This window comes from Mytilus edulis, chromosome 10, assembly GCF_963676685.1.
Source record: "Mytilus edulis chromosome 10, xbMytEdul2.2, whole genome shotgun sequence".
Taxonomy (NCBI): domain Eukaryota; kingdom Metazoa; phylum Mollusca; class Bivalvia; order Mytilida; family Mytilidae; genus Mytilus; species Mytilus edulis.
The window spans coordinates 38,783,189-38,805,995 of NC_092353.1; the positions used below are offsets into that span (position 1 = coordinate 38,783,189).

Genomic DNA, 22,807 nt, shown 5'->3' on the forward strand with positions numbered 1-22,807 from the left:
TTTCGGTTAAAACTTAAAACTTTATTTAAAAAATTTTTAAAATGATGTAGCTTGTTTTATTCCTGGTACATTGACTTAAACATTTGCACTATCCTCTTTGGAGGAATATCAACTGGATATAAAAATGAAAGCCGTTTCTTTTCGGCTCTTTCTGCAAGATTACAGTATCTCATTGCTTCTTGATCATTTTTATAATGCCCTAAATATAGATGTGCCAATTGGTAATGGGCGTTTGGATATTGTTTATCGCAGTCAGGTGCTCGATTAATAAACTGCAATAACAATTTAATAGCTCTCTCTGGGTCTTTTTCCTTATACTGGCATGCTATTCCGTATAAGGCTGACACATTTGTTTTGTCAAGATCATAGCATTTCTGGAAAGAATCGAGTGCCCTTTTTACCTGAAATGTTGTAACATAAACTGCTCCTAGTTGGTAATATAAACTTTTGAGCATGGATCTGTCGACTCCTGATAAATCAGCGTATGGCAAACGCTGATGAATAAACTCCTCGCCTGTTACAATTTTTGTTTTTTGGAAATCGAAATCGGAAAAATTTTCTGATTTGTACTTTGATAAGTTGGGGTTAAAAACAAGAATTGTTTTAAAATACTGAGTTAAAACGTCCCTTGGTCGTACTTTCAAGTACTGGTTTATTAAGTTTGACGTATTTTCTGGAGGGTGAAATTGACTAAACAGATGTTGTTCGGTCATTTCACCGTACGAATATGCGTGAAATGCAGGCTGTAAAAGATCACAATCATTCTCGTTATCAACCACATCTTTGTTGTAGTTTTTTAGAATGAGCCAACCATATAAGAAAAAATCGAAAGCCTCCATATATCGTTGCGCTGTTGGTGAATCAGGGTAAGCGGTAAACATGTCAGGTGTCATCCGACACTCTGGTCGTATTAACACACTGTGTGCGTCGTTATTCTGTAAGACGTGCTGTTTCTTCATTTCTAATACATTATTAAAGCAGAGTTTAACATTGGGGTCATCTCTTAACAATCGTGTTATTTCTTTTTCGTCGTCAGGCATAGATAACTCTTTCACACCTTTTTCGTCGTCAGGCATAGATAACTCTTTTAAATCTTTTTCGTCGTCAGGCATAGATAACTCTTTTGCATCCTTTTCGTATTTCTTCCTTTTCTCTTGTTGTATCTGTGTGGATGAATTCATTTTTCTATAAAACAAAACAAATGACTGTTAGTCTTTTTAAAAAATGAAAAAATCTCGTCATAAATTTCTTTTAAAACTATTCTAGTTTCTTAACTTTTGAATCTTTTTAACTCTTAAGCTAGAATCAAGGAGTTGACTCAATAAACGATAGTACAAAGTCAGGCTTTTTTTATATATATAATTTTTTTCGAATCAAGCCATTTCGATTGATCTTTTTATAGTGTGTCTTTTTATATTGTAATGTTACAGGTTATGGTGAACGTTAGCTGCATTTAAAACGTTTAACCCCGCTACATTTGTTTTTATCTGTCGTTAGTCAGGATCCTATTGTTGTTGGTTGGCGGTTAATTCATAATAGTTTCTAGTTCCTCGTTTTTTTTAAGATTAGACCGTTGGTTTTCCTGTTTGAATAGTTTTACTCTAGTCATTATGGTGCCTTGTGTAGCTTGATGTTCGGTGTGACACAAGACTCCGCGTTGACTACCTTACTTTGACAGAGTGACAGCAAACCGGATGTTTCTGCTAAGGTCGAACGAGCCCTGAACAGTTGAGTCAATATGGACACAACATTCAGCTTAAAAACAGCTCTAATTTTGGATAGGATTGAATATTTGACACAGCATATGTTTGTCACACAAAATAAATGTAGTCAAAATACTGAAAAATTTTAAATTCGGCTTTTATGGACAAATATCCAACATCCAAAATCTGAGTAGATGAAGTTAGATATTATTTAATCACTGAAAACTTGTTCTCTAAAATTAAACATGATGTCATAATTATTGTTAGTCATGTTAAGTGTCCAATTAAATCTCTGAATCTAGATGCTTAATAAATATACAATAAAATCAAATGAGCTGGCCATGCCCCTTATCTAGATAATTCTAGACTCTTTGGACATAAATGTGGACTAATTACGATACAGGCCGCAAAATTCAAAATTTCAATTTTAGACCCTTTAGACCTTATGTTTCAAAACTAAAATATCAGACAATAATCATTACAAAAAAAATACAATTACCACACAATTGTCCTTAAAAATTAACTGTCTATCTTAAGACTTTTCAATTACACAATTTCTGTCATAAGGAAAATAACTCAAAATGAAAATTGATGTTAAATGCATTTGAGTTATTGGGTAAAAAAATAAATAAACTCATCACAGATACCAGAATAAAATTTTGTATTTACGCCAGACGCGCGATCCATCTACAAAAGGCTCATCAGTGACGCTCGAATCCCAAAATGTTAAAAAAAAAAAAAGGCCAAATAATGTCAGAAGTTGAAGAGGATAGAAGAACACAATTCAAAAAAATATTTGCAAAATACAGCTAAGGTAATCTATTCCTGAGTTAGAAAAGCCTTAGAATTTAAAAAATTCAAAAGTTTAGTGAACAGTTAATTTATATATATATATATAGGATATAGTATGAGTACCAATGAGATACCTCTTCATCCAAGTCACAATTTGTAAAAGCTAATCATTTTAGGTCAAAGTACGGCCTTCAACACAGAGTCTAAGCTCACATCTAAAAGCAAGCTTTAAAGGGCCCCTAAAAATATCAGTGTAAAACCATTCAAACAGGAAAACAAACGGTCTAATCTAAATGAGAGATTATAAACACTTATAAACCACATATTCAACAAACGACACTTATTGAACATCAGATTCCTGACTTAGTACAGGTGTAAACAAATGCTTCGGGTGTAAACTTTTAATAGGTACCCACCTTTACCCTTATCTGAATCAATAGTGTAACATCACAAGATAGAAAGACACACTATAAAATATCAGTTGCACACAAATGAACATGCACAAACATATACAAAGATATAAACTTTATCTATGACACAATGTAAATACAAGATCAAAATAGCATAAGTGTTAGATGTTAAACGATTTCAGAAAAGCAATCATAACCTTGTACAAATGCTTTCAAATAGAATAATGTACACAAATATGAAAAATTTATTCATAGATGAAAACAGAAGTGAAAAATAGTCATCCAAAACGCTTATCAAAGCTGGTATATATAAAAAAAATAGAGACACGAGATATAACCACAAATAAGTGAACATTAATTAACAAAAAATACATTATAAATTGTATCAACAGGTCAAATTAACACAAAAATACGAGTTCAGAGTACTCGCAGCCAATGAAAGCTATTTAAAAGCCAATATCAATTAATAATTTTAAAAAATCATACATCGGAGACTAAAATCAAATAAAACATATCCCAGGGATTAAGTATTTCCCGTTGAACAGAAATTAAGTAATTAACAACTATTTCAAAAATCGAATTCTCCTGAGAATTCTGCACCTAAACAAAGAGAAAAGCTAAAATCCTGAAAATTGAACTTGACCTTTATTTAGTCACAACATATTTGATCTTGAAAACATTTCGTCAAAATGTTTTCATGTTAATGAACAAACACTTAACATTCCGAAATCAAGAACATAATTTTCTTTCGAAAATCAAAATTGCGAGAAAAAATTATGGTAAAAATCAACATTCAAGGGCAATTATATCTCTAATTAGAAGTTGACTGACGATTTTGACCATCTCACACTTATTCATAAATCTTGACTGTCGATGCTCTTCAACTTTGTACTTGTTTGCATGGCTTTATAACTATTTTGATATGAGCATCACTGAAGAGTCTTATGTAGACGAAACGCGCGTCTGGCGTACTAAATTATAATCCTGGTATTTTGGATAACTATTTACACCACTGGGACGATGCCACTGCTGGTGGACGTTTCATCCCCGAGGGTATCACCAGCCCAGAAGTCAGCACTTCGGTGTTGACATGGATATCAATTATGTGGACATTTTTATAAATTTCCTGTTTAAAAAACTTTGATTTTTTTCTTATCCCAGGCATAGATTACCTTAGCCGTATTTGGCACAACTTTTTGAAATTTCGAGTTCTCAATGCTCTTCAACTTTGTACTTGTTTGGCTTTATAGATATTTTGATATGAGCGTCACTGATGAGTCTTATGTAGACAAAACGCGCGTCTCGCGTACTAAATTATAATCCTGGTACTTTTGATAACTATTGCAACTTGAAGTTTCTCTCTATCTATTATAGCTTTCAATGCATAACGGATGAAAATTGTATGATATCGGATATGTTTCTTACGTCGTAACTACAATCCCCTTCCCTTTCATGAATGTGACCTACCGAATTAGACTATTTACCGGATTTGTTATCACATAAGCAACACGATGGGTGCCACATGTGGAGCAGGATCTGCTTACCCTTCCGGAACACATGAGATCCCCCCTAGTTTTATGGTGGGGTTCGTGTTGTTTATTCTTTAGTTTTCTATGTTGTGTGATGTGGAGTATTGTTTGTCTGTTTGTCTTTTTTCATTTTTAGCCATGTCGTTGTCAGTTTATTTTCGATTTATGAGTTTGACTGTCCCTTTGGTATCTTTTGTCCCTTTTTTCTTTTACAGGCAATAACTCCTGACAGATTTGACTTTAAGGAACAATTTGTAGAGCTCAACATTTTCAAAATTCTTGCCCTGATTTTCTGTATTGATAACGTCTTTAAAACGAGAGACACAACCTGCATATAACCCCTATGAACTCTGTTTAGCTATGTCGGCCATATCTTATTTAGAAGGCAGGTTCATCGGATACATTTTTAAACTAGATAGTTTTTATCATTACCTAAATCAAATTCTAACTTACCTTAAACTAACTAGAGCAGAAACAATTGTTAACTACACCGGAAAAGCAAAACATATGTCTAGCTTTCCACGACTTTCTTTATTGGTAGACAAAAACTGCAAAATTTATGGCATCGTCCACTTTATGTGCCCACTTAAATACCCTTACATCTGTTTTATACTGGGGGTAAATCTGTGTTGTACCCACAATAGATATCCATAGTCTCCCTTTTTTTATACACAATCAGAAAGTTTCACGTCTTGGTCGGTAAATATTTTATGTTAGTGTCATGCTCATACAAAGATTAAATGCCGAATGGCAATAAATTTCGTGTTATTAGTTATCTATACTTACCGTGCAGTATACAGTAGGAAACGTGTGTTACTACACACAGACTAATATAAGACGTGCTAGATAAATGATAACTGTTCACAAACAACAAACAACAAACGAGAGTCATGAGACGATAATAATTTGAAAGGGTTCGTATCAAAACACATTGTATCGTTAAAATAATTTATAATGTAGAGTCAATTGATGCATGATAAAGTTTTGGTATTGACTCAGAATCTGATTCTTTTCAAACTAATGAAATATCATAGTTTCATGTTTATGAGTAATTTATTTTGTTAATATATCGATATTTCATAAAAATAATAATATTATACATGATATGTTGTGTGACTCTGCTCTATGAACTGCTAAATATCATCGTCGAGATCCGGAGTTGGAACTCCCCCATGACTTCCAATTTTTTTTTAAATCATATAAATGTTTGGAACACCCCCTCTTTTTTTAAATGGCTGGATCCGCTAATTTGCAGCAATGTTTAAATATAATAATGTACCGAGTAAATAAATAATTAGTTCTACTCTTTTGAGAAGGTCCCTTATTTAAATGTATCAATTGTAGACAGTATTGATTCTCAACTGTCAACAATAGTTATGTATCTAACATGTCACGAGGAAGACGAGTTGTGTATTATATATTACGATGAATCATGAGGTAAATTAATATGGTATTGCGTTATTGTTAAAGATATAAGACATTTTTTTGTGTATTAATAATTTTTCAATCTACTCACTTAGTACATTATTTTATTTATTGACAAATACACAGTATTCATTGTAGAAAACTTGTCAAATAAATTCAGAAGTCATGATTTATGAACTCATAGATATTGTACGCTAGAAAACTAATGTATATAGGCCGTCGGATGTTGGTCCAAACAATACAAACTAATTTTGCTTTGAACAAATAAAGCTACAAAATTAAAGTGGTGAAACTGCATAGAACATAAGGGTATACATCTAAAAAAAAAATAAACACAGCCTGAATGGACACTTTTGTCTGAATCATAAATTTTGGTGCCCTCATGTTATATTTCTAAAATCTTTCCCTATACCTGTTTGAGATTTCAGTGAAGGTAGTGATCTATGTTTGAATTCTTCCATCTATTCCGTCAGTAGAATTAAAATATATCTATCAATAGCAACTTGCATCGAATAACTCATACGATTACATCAAAATCAGAGGGTCACAAGATTGAGATTCCGAATGCTTTTGTTAACCTTCAGAATTTTTTTTTGTAAAAAAAGGGATATATAACGCCCTAATTTTTACAGAAATATTGATTATCGTCCTTCCCTACAACTATATCACCCTGAGCAGTCGCTCTGCAATCCTCGTATTACGGCTTTGAGACGAGAGCAGGCATTATCAGCGAAATTATTGGTTATAGAGCTTGTAAGTTGATATAAATACGTTGTACGGTATTTTTGATTTTGAAGAAAATTCGCGTTGGAACTTCGTCTATATTGTTTGATAGGTTATCTGGGACTTGATATTTTCAGAATTGTTCCAATTGTCAGAGCTCGCACCTTCTAATTTCAAAATGTGCCATTTTTTGCTTCTTCAAATTTCTGGCTTAAACGTTTCAATATTGTTTAATGTGTTTACCATCTTTATGTGGTACATTATTTCAATACACTTTGGTGAGTGCAAGTTATTTTTATTAACCGGATTTTCTAAAGAACAACTAAAGTGGACACCATTATAGGAAAGAAGGAAAAACGCACGTCTACCAATGCTGTATAGAATCAACAATCGGGAGGTCAACGTTGCAGCAAGCCACAAACTCGTACCACCGGACAAGATCTCAAGAAATATAGGCACAAACTCTTTCCAGATTCCACAATGTAAGGAAAGATTCATTCTACCCGAGGATAATCAGGGATTTGAATGAATGCCTTATCCTCCTCAGTTTCATCTATCGGCAGCATTGAATCTTTCAAGAGGCTCCTGACAAACAAATAAATCACTAGCTCCTGTTTTTAATCTCCACTATTAAATATTTGTATAGCACCTTTTCTTACTTTATTCAAAATTATATTTGCAAACATCTAAAAGTGACAGAATAGTTAACATGAGGACGATGGTTACTAACCGGTAGAAGTAGAAGTACAACCATGATTTTAATTGCATCTGTAAAAAAAATCAATAGCTGATCAGTTTTAAATTCAATCTTCAACGTAGTCTTTAGTTATATCACATAAATTTCTCGACCTCGTCATATATCATGACTAACACGGCATTTGAACTATTTACACCACTAGATCGATGCCACTGCTGGGGGACGTTTTGTCCCCGAGGGTATCACCAGCCCACTAGTCAGCACGTTGGTGTTGACATGAATATCAATTATATGGTCATTTTATTAATTTCCTGTTTACAAAACTTTGATTTTTTCGAAAAACTAAATATTTTCTTATCATATGAATCGATTACCTAACTCGTTTTAGGCACATCTTTTTTTTAAATTTTAGGTCCTTAATGCTCTTCAACTTTGTTTTTGTTTGGCTTCATAATTATTTTTATCTGAGCGTCACTGATGAGTCTTATGTAGACGAAACGCGCGTCTGACGAATTGAATTATAATCCTGGTACCTTTGAAAACTATTAACACCATTGACTCGATGCCACTGCTGGTGGACGTTTTGTCCCTGAGGGTATCACCAACCCAGTAGTCGGCACTTCGGTGTTGACATGAAAATCGATTATATGGTAATTTTTTAAATTTCCTGTTAACAAAACTTTGAATTTTCGAAAAACTAAATGTTTTTTTATCCAAGGAATGAAATTTAAATGTGACGTCAATTTTGGACGTTGCATTGACTATGGCTACTTGGCTGTGATTTTGTAATGTATTCGTTTCAATTCTATAGCTAGTCACCACTTCAGTTTAATCATGTATATCTATTATATAGTCATTTTATAAAAAATACTGTTTGCAAAACTATGTATTATTCTTGATAATAATGATGTTTTTGTCCCAGGCGGATAACCCTGGTCTCACAACTTTTTAGAAGTTTTGGTCCTCAGCGATCTTCAACTTTGTAGTTGTTATGGCTTTCAAACTTTTTACATCTGAGCATATTTTTGTTTGGACGTAGCGCACGTCTGGCGTATAAAAATATTGTTTAATCTGTTACTTTTTGACGGCTATTATTTGTTTGTGTCTCTGTCCTATATTTTCTCCCATTTATCTGTTTATTTATTGTAACCCTGTCGTGTAATGTTGTCATTTTAATGTTATAATTAACACTGCCATTAAAGCGGGAGGTTTGGCATGCCACAAAAACAGGTTCAACCCACCATTTTTACATAAAATGCCCTGTACCAAGTCTGGAAAATGGCCATTGTTACATTATAGTTCGTTTCTGAGTGTTACATTTCGCTGTGGTGTCGTAGTTCTCTTATATTTGATACGTTTCCCTCGGTATTAGTTTGTAACCCGGATTTGTTTTTTCTCTATCGATTTATGAAATTTAAACAGCGGTATACTACTGTTGCCTTTATTAACCTTACTTCAGTCGTATTTGGCACAACTTTTTGGGAATTTGGGGTCCTTAATGCTCTTCAACTTTGTACTTGTTTGGCTTCATAATATTTTGATCTGCGCGTCACTGATGAGTCTTAAGTAGACGAAACGCGCGTCTGGCGTATAAAATTATAATCCTGGTACCTTGATAACTATATATGAACCTTAAATAAAGACCTATTCTACCTCTCAATAAATATGAAAATTATGATACATGCACTCCTCCATCTTTCATCTGAAGACAGGGTTGAACGTTGTCTAACTTTCTCTGGCTCTTTCTTTAAACATATATATATAGAGATAAAATTGAGAATGGAAGAGAGTATACATAATTAATTTAGACAGCAACCAAATCAAACAACAAAATAAACAATTTACCTCTAAAATTATACCTACGGTCTTCTAAAGTGGACATGTCATTACAATATTTTACGTTTTTGAATCCTCCCAAGTCTACCTATGATATATAGAAAACAATTAACAGGGTCAAGAACAAACTTCTAGTAGTTGTTTTGTTTTTATTGACCATTTATACTATACTTTTACATATAACAGTAACGTCTTGCGGTAGTTTGTATACATTACGGAATCATATTCACGAACCAAATTTCACTTCCTATTTCAAGTCGGCTTGTGCACTTCAATAAAATAGTGTTCCTTGGCTTCAGGCTGAATTTTATCTTCGGTCCAAATCTTTAACAAGGGATAAATTTTAAAAAGGTAGGGCCAATTTGTCGTGAATTTGTTTCACAGAAGGGCCAATTTCAAAAAGTGCCGACAGAATAGAATTTACTATAAAAACAAAAAATAAAAATGCTTTTTGATCAATATCTCGATTTACATATATTATGATATGTGTGATAAAATAGTTATTTAACCTTAAAAAAGGATGAAAGTCCAATATGCGGAACTTAGGGTGTTTTTAGGTGTGACCAAAAAAAAAGTGATGTTTTTTGTGACTGTTGTAATTTATACTACTTTTTCCCTCAAAAATGAAATTGGTTTGGTGTGTCCTTATAACATAAAAACAACTTTTTAATGAAAAAATTGTTACATCGCTAAAATGTACTGATATAGCTCCTTTATAAAGTATTATAGTCCAGCGTCGCCGTGGATCCATCAGCGGAGCATAGAACTACTAATCAAAGATAGTTTTAAAGATAAGGTTCGAATCTCGCTTAGACTTTTTTGCATTTTTTTGTGTTGTTATATTAAATTTAAATGTTTCTATCATATTTTTTCGGATGTTGGCTTAATTCATAGAGTCATGCTGGTTCATTTTGACGATAAAGTATACTAGTAAAAAAAAATAATGTATCGCTTATTGTGTGCATTCCTATGACTGTCCATACTCTTGACTTACTTTCTATTCATGTGTTTACAATTATTACATATGTGCAAGGAACAACTGCCGTCAAGATGTAGGTGCCTGTACATAACCAATAACACGATAATTTATTATAAAGCAATGAAGCCCAAATGCTTAGTGTGTTATATACACATAAATTAAAATGAGGCCATTGTATACAAGTTTCTAAACAACACAAACAATTTTTCGAAACCTTTTTTGTGCTAACAGAAACAATATCCGATTTATAATGTGATTTGTAGTGGGTTTTTTAAATTCTAAACTATACATGTATTTTCTGTACCAAGGACTTTTTATTTATCAAAATATGTTTATGTATATGCAATATGAGAGACAGAGAAATAAAAGAAAATTATAAATTCCAAATACGAGTATACTGTTGGCATTTTAAAAGAACGTTCACTCAGAAAAAACTTTCATAAGCTAAAAGACGGCTAAATTCAGGTAGCAAACATTGATTTTTCGATGTTTATTTGACATTTTGGATCGCTGTTGTGTGAAAATTTTGATCGTTTTACACGGAGCTCCACCATTCTAAGGAAAACGTTTGGATGCATACATCGTTCTTATTGTTTTATTGGTTCATATTTACATAAAGAATGTTTTAGCTATCAAAACTTGAAGCAGAAACGTTATAAAGGAACATTAGAGTTCATCAAAGTTTCCATCAAGCAACTTGTTATTTTGCAAATGTCGGAGCCCCGCTTGACAGTCTCCCGAATGACCAAATTATTAGAAAACCGTACAGTTCCGTTCCCACACTGTGAAGTTGCGTCATGCCAAATGCACACTAAGATTAAGTGCTAAAATGACGTGTTATAAGTTATTTGTACTTACCGTGCAGTATACACGTACACATGGTACAGTAGTAAACGTGTGTTATTACACACATAATGACTGCATGATTATCACGAGAAAGAGTAGTTTGTCGATGAAATTCATATTTTAATGCGTTATTGTGAAAGATATAAGACATTTATGTATGATAAATATAGATTTTCATTCTATTCATAGTACATAATTTTATTCACATACATACTATACATATATATATAATTATCTATTCACTGTTGGAAAGTTGCCAAATAAATGCAGAAGTCATGATATATGAACTAGTATTGATTAATATGAATTTACCTCATGATTCATTGACATACATACTGTGAAAGTACTTTAATTCGTGGGTATCAATTTTCGTGGTTTGAGCAATATTTACATGTTCGTGGGGTTTTAAATTCGTGGATTTTAGTTTTCTAAAAAAAAATTGAAAAATTAAAGGCTTTAGAAACAAAGGTTACAAATAGTCTGGATTGACGGAAAATGCAAAGTAAACATTGACCCGTGTAATTCGTAGTGATAACACTTGTTAACCCATAATACAACCAACAAATGCTCATTTTTAGACAGACCATGCCTCAAGAAGCACAACATATAGCAGGAACACATATCGATAGCAGCAAGGGGAAGGGACATCTAACAATAGCCTCCTGAATTGTCATTGATATGGTTATATTTATAAATTTACTGTTTACAAATTTAATATAATAACTCAGGCATATATTTACCTTAGCTGTATTTGGCAAAACTTTTAGGAATTTTGGTTCTCAATGCTCTTCAACTTCGTACTTTATTTGGCTTTTTAACTTTTATGGATTCGAGCGTCACTGATGAGTCTTTTGTAGACGAAACGCGCGTCTGGCGTATATACTAAATTTAGTCCTGGTATCTATGATGAGTTTATCTCCTATAACTGTAAAAACATCAAAACCTGTGGCCATGCAATCGATGAACTGATAAAATCAAATCACTTAACCTTATTACAAGAACACTCGCTTTTCCAATCACAAATTAATATGTTAAGTGATCTGCACTCAGAAATCAACTATGCAGGAAAGGGAGTCGATATTAATAACCCTTTACTCCCGATGTATATGCCAAGAGGCTATGGTGGCGTTGCTATCATATGGCAAAAAAGTATAGATCATTTAATAAAACCATTATCTGAAGGATCAGAAAAGATGCAATGCATAGAAATATTAAGCAATAATGCGCACAACTTGTTGCTGGTGTCAGTTTACCTAACGTCCGAAGGAAGTCGAGACCATGTTGAGGAATTTTGACCAACTCTATCACTTTATCAAAAATACTATGGAACACATGACATTATAATTGCAGGAGACCTAAATGAGGAATTAAACGATACTTCGACGTCAAGCAAAAGAAATAGATATTTGAGGAACTTTATTTCAGAGTGTAACTTGTCCTTTAACAATGCAGGAAAAACCTTTCTCAAGGCATCTGGAGTAGAATGTTCAGAACTTGACTATTTTCTACACACTTCAAAGGCCAAAAGTTATACTCAAACAAAACAGTTCTACATTCCGTAAAAATGAATGTGTCAGATCATCATCCAGTACAAATGACGTGTGTGCTTGATTTCGCTAAGGTCACACTATAGAAAAGGAAAAGTAGCAACGTCACCCCTAAAATAAAATGGGACAAAATGGACATGGACCTATATAAAGCTATGGTCGACACATCATCAAAGGTGATATTGGAAAAATTAGCTAATACTCAGATAGGACTGGAAGAATCTATTCAGACGACGTGTGTGATAATGGCCAACTCAGCCATTAAATCCTCTAACATCAAACCCTCGTACAATGCAAAACCGAAACTCAAAGTATGGACACCAGCAATACAGGTTTCTCTTAAGGAGATGTTAAATAGTTACAATGCGTGGGTAAATTCTGGAAAACATGAAGATCTAGATAATGTCCTTTTCCTGGAGAAACTAGAACCAGAAATATGACACTATTCCATAGGCTAGTCAGTAATACACGTTAAAAAGGCGGAGAAATTATAATTGACTTGAATGTGAATGGACACTGCTATACTGGAGATGAAAACATACTAGCTGTTTTCAAGGAACATTTCCTCATACTAGCAACATACGATGAAAACATTAACATTGACAACGACTATCATCAAAATGTGGAACATGAAATTCATATAATAAATCAACTGGTCAAAGGCAAGAACATTCCTGATGCATCAAGTGAAGAAACTTCAAACGCAATCAAAAATATAAACTAGGGTAAATCTGCTGACTACTATGGCATCACAATTAAACATATCGTTAATGCGGGAGAAATCATGGTCATCTTGCTCCAAAGCATCATAAATGAAATATACCAACAAGGATATGTGCCAGATCTCCTAAAAATCGGACTCCTCATACCAATTTTCAAAAACAAAGGGAGGTAGAATGATGCAGGAATAATAGACACAGTGCTGAAAAATAGAACACAACCATCAGTAAAAGCCGTGCAACATAAATATCAACGTGGATTCACAAGTGGTTCAGGACCAATGAACTCAGTACTACCAGTGGAAGAAGTGTACCGTGAGGTTCATGACGGTGAAACAGAAGCACAAATAATACTGCTAGATGCCAAATCAGCGTTATACAAAGTGATACATACCTATATGATGAGAAGAGTGTACCAAGCAGGTATCGAAGACAAACATTGGTCACTAATAAGTAGTCTGCACCAAAATGCTGCCAGTACCATCAAATGGGGAGGAAATATCTCTGAGTGCTTCCCAGTCTCATTGGGTGTTCGTCAAGGTGGAATACTCAGCACAGACCTATACAAACTGTACGTAAATCCACTACTAGACAGATTGGAAAACTCAAATCTTGGTATAAGGATTGGTAATATAACATGCAATGCCAGCGCCTGTGCAGATGATATTGCTTTAATGAGTGCAAAAGAAGACGACACACAAGTGCTGATAAATATGGCGCATGATTTTGCGCACATAGAAGACTATGAGCTACAGACCTAAAAAAAAGTGTGGTTTTAAACCTGCTGTCAAAAACTCATAAAAAGAACAATACCAACGAGTGCATATTCAACATTGGAAATAACGTTATGCCAAATGTCAAACAGGCACTACATCTTGGAATAATTCGAACCGCATCAATGAAGGAAAACGTTGCTATGAATGTGGAGGAAAATATCAAGAAAGCTAGAAGAAGTGCATACGGCCTATTTGGTGGTGGTTTCCATGGACATAATTGACTAGATCCAGACACATTGGTACACCTGTTTAAAACATTCATTAGCCCTGTGCTACTCTACGGAATGGAACTATTACTACCCAAAACAGCCATGCTACTTCAACTAGAAAAATTCCAGAAAAGGTTACTGAAACAGCTGCTTTCACTTCCTACATCAACACAAGACCCGTCGGTGTAGATAATATCAGGAAAACTACCCGTCGAAGCGCAAATTGACAAAAGAGCACTGGGATTATTTAAAAACATCTGTAACCAAGATAAAAGCAGCAAGGAAAAACAACTGGCGCGGAGACAAATCAATGTTAAGTCGATGGACAGTAATAGCTGGTTTATACAAATCAAAAAGATCCTAACAAAATATAGCATGGATGAAATCAACACCTACCTTGATATACCTATGAAGAAAGAAAAATGGATCACATTAATAAACCGAATTATCCAAAAACACTGGAGTGACTCAATAACAAAAATGGTTTCTTACTACAAAGGCCTACAACACTTAAATTATACGGAATTTCACCAAGGGAAGCTACAACCACTACTAAAAATCATATGTCAATCAGCTAGAGACATAGGAAGAATTCCTTCAAAGCTAAAAATGCTAACCGGAATACATACTCCAGTCGCACAGAATCAAAATGTATGAAAATGAAACAAACCCGATGTGTCTTATATGTCACCAAGGGGACAAAACGCTGGAACATTTTATCCTAGAATGTCAACAGTTATCCGATACCAGGAATTCAATTATGGATGAAGTAAGTGCCATTCTGAATGGTTCAATAAATGTAGACTTTCATGAGCAAACATTAAAAGTAAAGATGCAAATTCTTCTGGACATTACAATGCTGGGGGAAAATCTATAACGAGATACAAAATTAATGGCCGAAATCAAATACTGTAGCCGCCGACTTCTCTTTTTGTTACACACCAACAGATATAGTTTCCTGTCAAAAGGATGGAAAAAGCACAAGAAAAACGTAAAGGTGTAATAACCCAACAACTGTGATGTTGAAAATGAACAATGTGTAAATAACTTGTATATAAAACAAACATTCAATGGTATTGGACTCTTACTGCACTATATATAAAGCATGAAATTATTTTTTTCCATATGTACGAGAACTATGAGGATATGAAATGAACACTTTATCATACTAGTATATAAATACTGGAAATCTGACTTTCATCGATCAAAAATATGTTTTTTGAGAATTAAAAGATCAACAGTTGTACAGTTTAGGTTATTAAAGATTAAATAGGAATAATCCTACATGCTGTTGTAGTTCTGTGACTGCTATTAAAGCATTCTTAGATTTGAGGTTATTCAATATATTCTCTAGATCATATCAGTAGTCAAACCTACCGATGGGAATCTTTCTATGTCTTGATTTGGACAATGGTTGTTTTATTTCGTTGGACACTTAAATTCGTGGATAAAGTCATTCACGAAAACCACGAAATTGGTACTCCACGAATAAAAGTACTTTCACAGTACTATTTATATATATAATTATCTATTCACTGTTGGAAAGTTGTCAAATAAATGCAGAAGTTATGATATATGAACTCATAGATATTGAACGCCAGAAAACTGATGTTATTTGAGAACATTTCATTATTTATAATCATGGCTCGTCGAATGTCGGTTCAAATTAGACAAACTCATATTTCTATGATCAAATATACATTCAAAATTAAATTGGTGGAACTGTATAGTACATAAGGGTATACATCTACAAAATAAACACGGAATGGAAACTTTTGTCTGGATCATAAATTTTTGAACCCTAATGTTATATTTCTAAAATATGTCGCTATACCCGTGATTACAGTGACCTTTAAGTTTTTAGTGAACCGTTCAACGAAGTCATCTATGTTTAACTGGTAAATATTATGTCAGGGATTTCGTGTTTACAAATTAATCAAAACCTTCTGTAAATTCTTCCATCGATACAAGGATTCCGTCAATCTTATTAAAATATATCTATCAATCGCTACTGGCATCCAATAGCTCATAAGATTATATCAAAATCAGAAGGATTGAGATTCCGTATGCTTTTATCAAACTTTAGAAACCTTTCATAAAAAAGAGATATATAACGCCCTAATTTTTACGGAAATATTGATTATCGCCCTTCCCTACAACTATATCACCCTGCTCGGTCGCTCCGTAATCCTCGTATCACAGCTTTGAGACGAGAGCAGGCATTATCAGCGATTATATAGCTTGTAAGTTGATATGAATACGTATGTACGGTATTTTGGTTTGAGAAAATATCCCGTTAGAACTTTGTTTATAATGTTTAACAGGTTATGTCTGGGATTTTATATTTTTCAAAATTGTTTCAATTGTCAGAACTCGCACCTTCTGACTTTAAAATGTTTCATCTTTCGCTTCTACACATTTCTGCCTTAAACGTTTCAATATAGTTTAATGTGTGTATCATCTTTATGGGGTGTATGATTTCAATACGCTTTTGACAGGGTTTAAAAAAAACCATTGATTATTGATTTGGGGATATAGGGCGGTCAGGTGGATGGGATGCTGCCAAACAGCTAGTGGTCCGTTAATTAACATGAAAACGGTTTGATGCAATCTCTTTAAAAGAGTAGGTCCAGTAAGGGCCGATTTTGGTCTCAAATTTCAGGTTCATCTAACGAAAGATTTTGTGTATTTTTTAAACCCTTAAGTGTCAATTTCATTGATTCAATTAGTTTATGTGAAAGATTTTAACTGATTTAGTCATTAAAAACGCTCCGATTCAAGCTTAAATATGAAACTGCATTAAATATGCCAAAAAACGTCACTTTTCAGATGGTTTTTGTCAAAATGCAAGTGGCCGCATCCGTGTTCATCCTCAACCTTTATAAATGTTATGTATTATCATCAAATACAACTTACATTTCAATATTATGAATGAACACGAATGTGGCCACTTTCATTTAAGACGGAAACCGTCTTAAATTTTACTAAAATGCTAAAATTATGAAGATTTCAGTAATTTAGCATGACTTTATGATGCTAGTACCCGATATATGTACATTGTATTGTCAAACAGCCTATATTTATGTAGCAGAGGCATTCTACTTTCCAGTAAATAGCTAAAAGATTACATTTTCACAATTTTGTAAAACTGCTATATTTTGGGGCCAAAAAGGGGTCTTATTGAACCTACTCCTGTATATTTAAGAATTAAATGCTTCTTTTTGTTACTTCATTGGGGTGTAAAAGCGTTGACCGAAGTACATTTTGTATGAAGCGCGGTCAATGCTTTTACAACCCTATGAAGTTACAAAAAAAATCATTCAATACTTATAATTACAGAATAACGTATTATAGTGAAACATACATCTAATGTAATTATATGCTGTTATTTTGTCTTTTTTAGAAAACATGCATTTGATTGTCCATTATAAGATATAAAATTCTGAGTGACTATAAATGGACTGCCACTATATACAATTAAAGGACAAGATTCCTGCAGAATTAACAGCTGAAGTTTTGCAGATTCCTGGTTCTACATTTCAAGGTAAATAACATTTGACAGCTTTATACAAAAATAGTATTGTTGAAATATTAGTTTGTTGTTTGTTGTTTTTGACATTTTAAGGGAACAGAACTGAAAGACCTACATTTGTCTGTTTTTTATGAATAAGCTAATATTAGTTTGCGATTTTATGAAAATACTTGTAATGTAATGCATCACCTTGTAAGAGTAATTTTGATTTTAAAAAAAGTGTTTTTTTTTTTTCAAAACCATGTATCAAATGAAATAATTTAAATACATTGCTTGACCGCTTTGGGATTGTTACAATAGCTGTTGTAAAGTTGAAGAGCATCAGCAAGTTCCTTTTTTATTATTTATACCAAGGAGGTTATATGAGACGGAGAGAAGACGAAAGACGATAATTACACATAAAATGTTACCGACTTTTCTGTAAGTGGGTGTTAATTAGTTGAGATCGACTCTGTCACAGAGGGAGATTCTGTCCTAATTGCATACCCGAGTAAGAACAGAAACACCCGAGGTGTAATAAACTGACCGGATATACAATTATTGACATGTTAATAAGATTTTTTGTGATATTTTTTATAAAGTAATTAAAAATTGAAATTGGATATTAAAAGTAAACTTATTACCAATAGAAATGAAAAGAATATCTGTCTCATTGCCGTCAATGTTTATATCAACAGAAAGCACTTTAACGTTGTTCCCGATAACTTTCTCTATGTTTCAATTGCAAATATTCCTTCCGGTCGTACTTTGCATATTCGTATATTTTCTATGATTAGTACCTGCCAATTCTCATCAACAGAAATTGAAAGGTGAAGCGAAAATCTTTGTTTAATGCAATGTAGTGTTGAATAAAATTCGCACACTAACTTTCTCTAAAACCCTCAGTAACTTTGTCATTTCCTTATCTTTTTTCACGGTAGACAGACGATTAATTTTGAAATTGCGCGTCCGATTTTTTTCTATATCATAAACACCTATACACAGCATTGTTACCAAAAATACACCTGAACTTGAATGACCCAGTCACTGATAACAATCACGTGACATATGCGATTTATCTAATAGCCCGATTTGCTCGCGGTAACAGCCCAGTACATCAGAGGGCCATGTCAAGTGGGTGATAAACATGTCGGTTTCTTTATATTTTTATCATTTTTCTCTGATCGAACTGCTATCCAGGGGATGCTAATTTTGTATCAAGCAGAGTGTTCACTCTCCTTCTCATATAACCTCCTTGGTTATACTCACTCAAAATAAACAGATAATCAATACTATGAATGGAGGAAGATAAATAATGATTAAAAGAAAGAAAAAAAAACTGTTTTTTATTAGTTTCACAAACTAGTTTTTGTCAAACATTGTATATAGTCAATGGGGAAAAAACTTGATCTCTTTTATCATGAATCTATTTACAGTTTCCAAACCTGATTTAGACGACGACAAAAAGAGATGGCTGATAGTTGGTATTTGTCTAAATTCTATCATTGCACCTGCTTTAAGGCAGTATGTTGCTGCAGTTATAAGCAGCTTGTACAGTTCTATGCAACAGGTTCATGGCATACGTAATCAAGTGTTTCCAAATCATTTAAAGAAATATCCTCCGACTAACAGAGATCTCAATTACGAAGCAGTTAATAACAATAAAAACATACCATATATCCGCGGAAAGAAGGATCTCTCTAGTTACAATTATAATATACAAAATGAAGTTGACTTTTCAAAGTTGTTTTTGGTTACTCATATGACCAAATTTAGTGTGTTCGACCACACCTGTGATTCATCGGCACTTCTTGGCCTCCTGATAAACATCGATAAATTTCCACCTAATGTAAAAAAGGTTGCAGATAAGGTTCGTATAATAAAAGATTGAAGTCAATCATTATCATAATCATAACTTTAAACAGTGCTCACAATCAAGTTGAAGATGTGCCCTTCCTAATTCCCATGTATTATTTATTAATCGGTTTCCTAGATGTTTTTAAATTTTTCATTACTGCTGTTGAATGCCATAGAGCGTTACTATTTTGTATGATCTGTTGATCCCGAAAGACTGACGCATCAAATATACAAAGTGTTTTTACATTTGCTCAAATTTTTCCTTCCTAGCTATTCAGGAGCATTTTACCCGCCAAAAATTATTTGTTTCCCTACAAAACATACAATTTTGTGGTAACTATCTTTATTGTGCTTCAGTTTGTACTTTCCAAATTCTTGTAGTTTAAAGGTTTGCTTGGCTTGCTTTGTAATTTAGATTGACATCTGCAATCAATATAAAATAAATAAACCTGTATCAATTTTACTTAAATTTGATTGGATGTTATTCTGGAGGTTAGGAACACCAAATTCTACACGTAAACATTAAAAGACAATGTTCGTAAGATTTACCTCAGCACAATATACTATTAATTGCAGATGACAGTCTTATTTACAATGCTTGAGCAAACGTTTATACAAACAAAACAAGTATGCCAACAAAAGTCTTACTCTACAAACAGTAAGACGTTACCAGTAACACTTGTTCAACCAGAGTGCCAATGAAAGTTATGACATTTTAACTTGGCAACTCACCTCTTGAGATCATCGGCAACTACATGTTGATAAACTATGCTTAAACAATGGAATGGTAGGGAAAACACAATATAAGAAACAAATAAACATCTAAGAGACGGATGTGTGCCCGGATTACACAATCCTTCACTTACAATGTTGGTGCAAGCATTGACTATTGTCTACAGGTCATAAGATATCAAAATTTAAGTGTATTTGGACGTTTTAAATTGCAAAATGTGATGATTCTATTTTCACGTTCAATTTTGTGCTATCTTCCTTGTTCATTGATATATTTATATTTGTTTCTTAAACTTGTAGAGTTTAATTATTGCTTGAATACAGAATCTCAGATATTAATATAACTCGCGGAAAGCAAGACATAGGCATTGATATTCTGGCGACGGTATTGGCGTCAACAATTATGCAGTTATATGTTTCATTTAGTTTGATAGGAACCACTTTTGTGATATATCATTGATATTCATTGTAAAGTTGCATTACTAGCAGGACATATAACTTTGACGCCAGTTTCTGGTCCCTAGGTCATGGTCTAGCAACTTTGATTAAACTAGCAATTGAAAGAAGGAAGTCAATAAAACTGACAAAATCAAACGCTATCAACCAACGAATCGGGTAAAAATATACCGCAATATTCGTGACTTGGCGCGAGCAATTCCTAAGAAACATTGTGTTATAGCTAGGATAAGCTCAAACACTGAATCACGTCAAGATTCATTCGAACAAAAACTATAATTGCTCATAGACAAATAAAGAGATTAATAAAAAGCAAATAAACATACATAACTAGAGACTATAACTCAATCCGGACTTGCATTATTTGTGAACTACACTACATATCAATATCTAAGGTCCAAGTATATCAAAATTTCAAGAAAATATGATAAGATTCTATTCTGTTCGAATCCGTTAAACATTTGAGGGTTGCAACGAACTATCATCAAAAACTTTGACCAGAAAACTTGTACAAATGAATTGGGAAGTGACAACAGGGCATCAGAGTTTGAAACGGTACCAGATGCCCTTTATCATAAAACAAATAATTGTTTTATTCGAGAAAACTGTGTACATTTCGAAAATCTGTTAGTAATTTATATAAGTTGTGTTCGACTGTAAATTCATTAAGATGGACTAAGTTCTAAATTTGCATTACTCATTTCCAAAATAAAACTGAGAAATTTCAACTTAGAAAATATACTATCCACTTTTAATCGTATCATGAACTCGTAAAATCTATTAAAAAAAATGTTCAGTATAAATGTAAACATGATTGAAAGCGAATCATTGCGTGACATGTAATTTACTTTATTTGCAGATACGATCAGATATAAGAAATCCTTGGGCGCATTGTGATTTTAAAGAATGGGACTCGATAAAATATCTTTCGTCTTTCCAAATGATGCATCAATTGATAAAGAATCTAAAATTGTCAGCTATAGATGAAAATAGCATATTAGGAGAACTGCAGATCTGGGAATCAAACGGTAATCTAAGTTTTAAGTTTTGAGGTTTTATCTTCTAGTTTTCATCAGATCCATATCTTCTTTCCTATGGCAAAATTACCCGACATTGGCAACTAGTATGTATTGCAGAACCTTTGTTAATTGTCAAATGTCCACATTTTATATTGGTTTGGGAGAGCAGAAATGACCACCCGAGGTCAAGCTTGATTCTAATTGTTTAATTTTAATATTTCTCGACTTTGGCAACTAGTATGTATTGCAGAACCTTTGTTAATTGTCAAATGTCCACATTTTATATTGGTTTGGGAGAGCAGAAATGACCACCCGAGGTCAAGCTTGATTCTAATTGTTTAATTTTAATATTTTTCGACTTTGGCAACTAGTATGTATTGCAGAACCTTTGTTAATTGTCAAATGTCCACATTTTATATTGGTTTGGGAGAGCAGAAATGACCACCCGAGGTCAAGCTTGATTCTAATTGTTTAATTTTAATATTTCTCGACTTTGGCAACTAGTATGTATTGCAGAACCTTTGTTAATTGTCAAATGTCCACATTTTATATTGGTTTGGGAGAGCAGAAATGACCACCCCATGTCAAGCTTGATTCTAATTGTTTAATTTTAATATTTCTCGACTTTGGCAACTAGTATGTATTGCAGAACCTTTGTTAATTGTCAAATGTCCACATTTTATATTGGTTTGGGAGAGCAGAAATGACCACCCGAGGTCAAGCTTGATTCTAATTGTTTAATTTTAATATTTCTCGACTTTGGCAACTAGTATGTATTGCAGAACCTTTGTTAATTGTCAAATGTCCACATTTTATATTGGTTTGGGAGAGCAGAAATGACCACCCGAGGTCAAGCTTGATTCTAATTGTTTAATTTTAATATTTCTCGACTTTGGCAACTAGTATGTATTGCAGAACCTTTGTTAATTGTCAAATGTCCACATTTTATATTGGTTTGGGAGAGCAGAAATGACCACCCGAGGTCAAGCTTGATTCTAATTGTTTAATTTTAATATTTCTCGACATTGGCAACTAGTATGT

At 33.3% G+C, this 22,807-nt stretch overlaps 2 protein-coding genes across 3 annotated transcripts in view; one reads left to right on the plus strand and one right to left on the minus strand.

Annotated features, from left to right (window-relative positions):
* LOC139491130 (uncharacterized) lies at positions 1–5,346 on the minus strand. Its single transcript, XM_071278541.1, has 2 exons — positions 5,221–5,346; positions 1–1,185 (listed from the first exon to the last, which is right to left on the minus strand). Exon 2 carries the CDS (start codon positions 1,179–1,181, stop codon positions 57–59), a length of 1,125 nt encoding a protein of 374 aa, XP_071134642.1. The 5' UTR covers positions 1,182–1,185; positions 5,221–5,346; the 3' UTR covers positions 1–56.
* LOC139491124 (uncharacterized) overlaps positions 5,216–22,807 on the plus strand; it is a 25,323-nt gene continuing 7,731 nt past the window's right edge. The window contains exons 1-4 of one of the 2 annotated variants that reach the window (XM_071278532.1): positions 5,216–5,348; positions 17,595–17,735; positions 19,139–19,572; positions 21,607–21,775. In XM_071278532.1, coding sequence (XP_071134633.1) covers positions 17,648–17,735; positions 19,139–19,572; positions 21,607–21,775 — 691 coding nt within the window. In that variant the 5' untranslated portion in view covers positions 5,216–5,348; positions 17,595–17,647. Of the gene's footprint in view, positions 5,349–5,767; positions 5,872–17,594; positions 17,736–19,138; positions 19,573–21,606; positions 21,776–22,807 lie in introns of those variants that run through there. The other variant, XM_071278531.1, reaches the window with a different exon arrangement.